Source organism: Ipomoea nil, unplaced genomic scaffold, assembly GCF_001879475.1.
Source record: "Ipomoea nil cultivar Tokyo-kokei standard unplaced genomic scaffold, Asagao_1.1 scaffold0848, whole genome shotgun sequence".
Classification (NCBI taxonomy): Eukaryota; Viridiplantae; Streptophyta; class Magnoliopsida; order Solanales; family Convolvulaceae; genus Ipomoea; species Ipomoea nil.
Window position 1 is genome coordinate 2,136,653 of NW_017617276.1, and position 6,189 is coordinate 2,142,841.

The 6,189-nt window shown below is 37.2% G+C and overlaps 1 protein-coding gene across 3 annotated transcripts; it reads right to left on the minus strand.

The window, feature by feature from the left end:
* Positions 1-2,595: 2,595 nt before the first annotated feature.
* On the minus strand, positions 2,596-5,913 carry LOC109178516 (AP2-like ethylene-responsive transcription factor TOE3). 3 transcript variants are annotated; one of them, XM_019328151.1, is made up of 10 exons: positions 4,995-5,913; positions 4,885-4,910; positions 4,776-4,806; positions 4,521-4,608; positions 4,183-4,328; positions 3,967-4,011; positions 3,717-3,811; positions 3,476-3,621; positions 3,137-3,328; positions 2,596-3,055 (listed from the first exon to the last, which is right to left on the minus strand). In XM_019328151.1, exons 1-10 carry the CDS (start codon positions 5,552-5,554, stop codon positions 2,813-2,815), a joined length of 1,572 nt encoding a protein of 523 aa, XP_019183696.1. In that variant the 5' UTR covers positions 5,555-5,913; the 3' UTR covers positions 2,596-2,812. The 3 variants fall into 3 exon arrangements, with proteins under 3 accessions (XP_019183696.1, XP_019183695.1, XP_019183694.1); XM_019328150.1 differs by having other exon boundaries at positions 3,137-3,331; XM_019328149.1 differs by having other exon boundaries at positions 3,137-3,334.
* Between the last annotated feature and the right edge of the window lie 276 nt (positions 5,914-6,189).

The following is a 6,189-nucleotide window of genomic DNA, read 5'->3' on the forward strand; positions in this document are numbered from 1 at the left end:
GATTAAGTGGTCGAAACATGATTCTTGTTTACTAAAAGTAACATCTCTTACCCCAAATATTTTTGTCAGTATCTTTACGATTGATTCTGTCACAGTTTTTTTGAGTGGTTTGGAAGGTTTATTCATTGAACACTCTTCGAGTAGTGATGGTAGATTTTCTTGTCAAAAAAAAAAAAAAAAAAAAAAAAAGAAATTAATAAAGATATAGAATGATGGAAAGTGTGGATTGGAACCATTTTGCGCAAATGAGGACTAGGGTCTAACCAGAGCCAATCGTATCATTTTATAGGCCTAGGGAAAAATAAAAACAAATGTCCTTAATATATGAAGTTAAAAGATTGTATGGGTTAATTGAAAATAATTAAATGATAATTTTGAATTTTCGTAAATATATGATTTTTTTTATTAAAAAAACATTTTTGAATTGTCTTAGAGTAGTGTCCATCCAAACTTTGGGCCCCTATATGAAGTGTAATTATAAATTAAGAATATATATCTATTAACTGTGATAAATATATCAAATAGTTGTAATTCTTAAGTAGACGGGTAAAACTAATAAATAATTTTGAAATCATGAATTCAAATCTTTGCATATGCAACATTTTCTTTTTACTTTATCAAAAAATAATAAACCAAGCTAGGGATCCCCTCTCAACGTTGGGCTCAGGGTAGGCCATTGGTCTAACTGGTGAGCTGATTGCGTACTCGCGATTCACCTCTACAGTTGCTCTAGTCGTTAGGTCATGTAGATTTATGATTAGTCTGACGAAATGAGAATCACCTAAGTATATATATTAAAAATTAATTAATAATAAACTAATAAAAGAGGAAAGAAGGAGGGTAGAGTAGGGGCCGGGACTGAAATTAAAATAATAATAAATAAATAAGAAAGAAAGAAATGATAGACAGCCCCAACCAGCTATTGGTTTTATGTGGTCAAAAAGCACAGCAACAAAGCAAAAACTAATGTTGTTGATTAAAGAAAGCAAGAGGGAGGGGAGGGGGGTATATATATATATATATATATATATATATATATATATATATATATATATATATATATATATATATATATATATATATATATATATATGATTCCTTTGATTCTTGACTTCATCAAAACCTAATCTCAATCTTAACAAAAAGGATCGAATGAACCAAAAACATCTATCTGTCATTATTTTACTAAGCACTCGCCTCATCAAATACTTAATAATAATTGCGGCTTATAAACTAATCAACATAAATAGAAAGCTAAGTTAGTCTCCCCTTATTTAAATCCATAATGACGACCCAGATGACGAAATCAATCACCATTTTTTAATCGTTCAACTTGTCCATCATAATGGGTTTGATAATCAATGCTTCATTTCTTGATTAGATTAAGCACATGCTGATTAGGATACATTCAGATATTTTTGGGCATTTCGACCCTGTACTAGATTATTAATTCTTTTTTACTAAAATGGATCCTTCGGAGTTGGCAAGGTGGCTTTTCAGTTCTGCCTGCGACACTTTTAACGTTGGATGAATAAATGTTTAATTTAATATTATTATATGTTTTTCGATCCATAGTAAAAGAGAAATGAATGGGGTTGACAAGGACATTAAATTTTTACCTTTGTTAACCAGAAAGAAATTAAAAATAAAAATAAAAATTCAGCATAGGTTAAGTCCCTCTCGAAATAATAGCCATGTCTGACTGCTTTTAGCGATGAGAACTGATTCAAAGGTCAGACGACGATAGAGACAATTCATCACCATCTGGTGATACTTCCCAGAAACAATCACTTTGATCACCTTTCATCACCCTAATTTAGGTTAACCTTTACATTTTAAGCAACACAGATTATTCATTCCCCACTCTCCATAATGCGTGCTCCATGTTAGACTAAGCCTTAAACATTTAAATCTATCTTGAGGTTATACGAAATATTGAAAGGTTAAATTTAACATTTTACCGTTTATGTGAATTCAAGACGTGAGTGCTTGATGTTAGACAAAGCCTTAAATGTTCAAACTCATTATTTTATTGTTCGTGTGCATTCAAGATGTGAGTGCTTGAGGTTAGAGGAAACCTTGAAAGGTCAAACTAACCCAGGATTTTACTGTTCGTGTGCAACATGAATGGTTGAGGTTAGACAGAGCCTTAAAAGGTCAAATCTGCACTCAGACGCTAGTGTTTGAGATTAGACAAAGCCTTAAACGGTCAACCTCAACAGTTTACTAATACATTATTCAAGACGTAAATTTTACGTAGATAGAGGTTAGGAGGGTCAAATTCAGCATCATAGTGTACGTCGGTGTAGATTTAAAATAAAAGAAAACCTTTAATTTGGTAGCTTTTAACATTGGGGCAAAAAGAGGAAGACATGATGTTAAAGTGATGAAAACCAAAGTGATGGTACTTGTGGTAACATGATCCAGTGGCGCACGTTAAGCGGGTAGTGTTTCATAGGCCGGCAAAACAATGTATATAGGGGATGTCTACTTTGGTGCCATAACTGATACATACCATTTATGTGTATATATGGGAAATTTATAATTTTTATGGGAACTTGATATGGGACTATGGGAGTAGAATAGATATAGTAATTTAATTCCAAAGATCGAGTTGGAAAATTGCCAAAAATTTTTCCAACCCGCCCATTCTCCTGGTTCCAATGAAGAACCATGATTTTAATTTATATATACTAGTAGTGGTGGCAGTACATTCTCAGATAACATCAATTCCTTGAGGTTTTCAAGGTTACAATATAATAAAGACAATAATAATGTATCCTTAAAAATGTAATTGGATAGGATCAATAATTCAAGGAGGTCTCATGAAAGAGTAGTGGAAGCCATTATTTTTGTGATGAGGCCAATTCTGAGGTCTTAAGGTCTGCTGAGGGAATCCTGATGATGCTGCAGCAGTTGTTGCAAATAGCTGAGGGGGAGGGGGGTTTGATGGGTGCCATTGCGGAATGTGGTTGCTGCTCGTTGTGGTCGAGAGCGATAGGTCCCCGATGCCCCCCCATCCAATTCGTCCCCCGCTGTTACTGCTGCTGGGAAACTGGATTTTCGAGGTAATTAAGACAGGCCAGGCCGGCATGAATATATGGGAATATATGGAGTTTGGGTTTGGAATGCTTACTTGATAGCTGGGTGAGCTCAAGTGTGGCGAAAACATTTGCAGCATGTGGGATTCGCCACCCGGTTTCACAAAATGACCATATGTAGAGTGGATTTGGTCATTGCTAGCAGGCGAATGCAGGTGCGTTCGGCTCAGGAGCTGCATTGCTTCTGCCTCGTTGTACCCCTCCCTCCTTCGCTCACCTGGAATCGCCTGTTGCTTCAAACCAAAAACCGCGCTTTTTAATTAGCTGGACTAAAACATGCACGGGAGTATGAGACTACGAGAAGGTTACGTTTAGCTAGTCTAACACATGACCTTATAAATCCATATATTCTCTCTGAGGGACTCTTAGCATACCTTATTAGACACTACTGCTGGCTGCCTCCAGTCCATCTCAAACTGCATTGCAGATGAGTTGTGACCCACATTTTCTTCACCTTGCTTCGAGCTCGAGCTCCCCAGGCTCAAATCGAGATTGTGATCAGCTGCATTCTCACAAGTCTCTGCAAAAACAAAAAACCAACAATCCACGAACCTTATTAGTCGCCCGGCCCTCTAAACACCAGAAGCAATCAATTAACCTCGTTATCGATCTTACCAGTCGCGGAACTAAGTTCATTCTCATATATACTGGGATCAAAATTTGTAACTGCATCCTTGCCATTGCATTTTATGGCAGCTTTATCATAAGCCCTAATTCAATCCAAACAGAAAAGTTGAACAAATAAAATAAAATAAAATTTAGATAGCCCCCAAAGTATTCTGATCTGATCTAACGTATCTAAAACCATTTCAAGTTGAGACAGCCCAATCTAATCAGAGTATCTAGAGAAGAAAGTCAGAATTACCTGGCAGCTTCAATTTCAGTATCAAAGAGACCCAGATAAACATACCTGTTTTAGTAAAAAAAGAAAGGGGGAAAAAAAATCAAGAATTAATAATAATAATAATCAGCAGAAAAAAGTTTTATATTCCTTATAAAGCTATCTAGGCAGGAGAATAAAAATGAAGATAAGAAGAATAAAAGTTTTTTTTTTTTTAATTTTTGTTTTTGTTTTGCTCACTTTTTCCCCAGGAATTGGCCCATTCTAGCCTCCCATCTACCGCATTTATGCAAAGTGACGCCTCTATATTTGGAACTCCCCCGGGGAAAGCCGGTGCTTTGTCGCCGGAGAACATGGACGAATTCTTCCTTGGTTAAATTGCTCATCTGCACCTCCGGCCATTAAATCTTGTTTTTTTTCATCATAACAGTTTATACAATAATAATGATAATAATAATATTCCATTAATTTCCAGGGTGAAAGTTATAAGAGTGTTGAAATTAAAGAAGACAATAGTGTAGGGGATAAGGTTAAGGTTGTGAAAAACAAAAGTACAGCATTCCAATATAATGGCCTACCTGTTTTAAGTCGTCTTCGTAATCTTCAAGGCTGAAATTTATGTCGGCTTCCACTCCCCGGAACTTGATTGCTGCCCTATCGTATGCACTGACAACACATTTCTAAACTCGTTTCAAAATCTTTGGTTTTTTTTTTTTTTTTTTTTTTTTTGTTATCGCGAAATTGGGAAGAGATTATATATATATATATATATATATATATATATATATATATATATATATATATATATATATATATATATATATATTAATTACCGAGCGGCTGCATGTGCTGTGTCGAATCCGCCTGCACATATATATGATTGTTTGTGTTAAAGAAAATGATGTTTTTTAAGGATTGAGTTTAAGGAAAATATATTTGTACCTAGGTAGACTTGTTTGCCGCAGTCCCTGGATTTTTTTTGCAGGAAGATAGATATGGTTAGTGGAATGGGATGGGAAAAGGGAGAAGAAAGAGGAAAGAGTTATGCTGACCATATGTGGGACTCCCACCGTCCGGTTCGCCGGTAAAATGTGACGCCGCGGTATTGGGAGCTTCTGGACCTGGGGCCACGGCGGCTCTTCTTCATGGGCTGCTGGGAGACCTCCGTGGCTGTGGGCTTCTCCGCGGCGGCGCTGCCGGCATGCGGTTCCGACTGGCAGAATTTAACGCCCACCCAGTGAGCCCTCGGCAAGTAAATGGATCCGTCGCCGTCGCCTCCGCCGGCGAACATTTCCGAGTCATCGACGGGGAAGAACTGCCGCGTCACCGGCGACGAGCAGTTGTCGTCGTTGGGACCCGCCGCCACCGAAAACCCGAAAATTTTACCCGCCGCCGCTTTGTTTTTCTTGCTCTTACCTCCTCCGTCGTCGTCTTCCTCCTCCGAAGCATCCTCCACAACCACCGCCGACGAGCTTGAATTCGACACGGATCCGACCCGTTTCCCCTTCTCATCATCCCCGTCCACCGGCGACGAGCACCCATCTTCCGATTCGTCGTCCCCTCTCTGATCCGGCGAATCGTTTAGATCCCACATTTCTCCACTCCTTTCCATAAACCCTCCCAAACCACTCAGCTCAAACAACCAAAACTATAATAAAAGCCAAAATTTTGGGGATTTCCAAGCTTTAGCTATGGCTATAGCTTTTTCTCAGAGTTTCATACATATGTGTATGCGTCTGTATGTGTGCGCCTACATGCGTGTATATATATATATACACACATATTCTCTCTGACTCTGCGCTTCCCTAATTAAATAGATAAGTATAGATGAAAAGGAAAATAAAATAATGGGGAAAACGAAGGTTTGTGCTGCGGATTCAAAGAACATGAAACCTACGACTTATAGAGAAGCTCAAGTTTGTTGTAAAAAGTTAGTTGAGAGAGCGAGAGCGAGTGAGAAGTTATGATTGATGGATAGATATGTTCCACTATTAAGTATCCCGGCAGTAATAGTAATAGTAGTAATAGTACTAAGTAAAAGTATTACACTACATTATATTTATCTTACCTCCTTTATTTATATATATATCCTTTATATATATACCTCCTTTATTTATATATCCTTTATTTATCACTAGTTCACTCTTACTCGGGCATATCTTATTTAGGAGCTATATATTATTTTAAGCTACTAATAAGCTATAAGCTCTATTTGATAATATTCCCAAAATAAGCTCCTAGCTTAAA

What these genes read in the sequence shown, in the direction of transcription:
- LOC109178516 (XM_019328149.1), bottom strand. Translation starts at nt 5,554, where the DNA reads ATGGAAAGGAGTGGAGAAATGTGGGATCTAAACGATTCGCCGGATCAG. An exon ending in CGGCAAACAAGTCTACCTAG is followed by an intron (nt 4,807 to 4,884) that starts GTACAAATATAT and finishes ATATATGTGCAG; the next exon opens with GCGGATTCGACACAGCACAT. An exon ending in GGCCAATTCCTGGGGAAAAA is followed by an intron (nt 4,012 to 4,182) that starts GTGAGCAAAACA and finishes TTACTAAAACAG; the next exon opens with GTATGTTTATCTGGGTCTCT.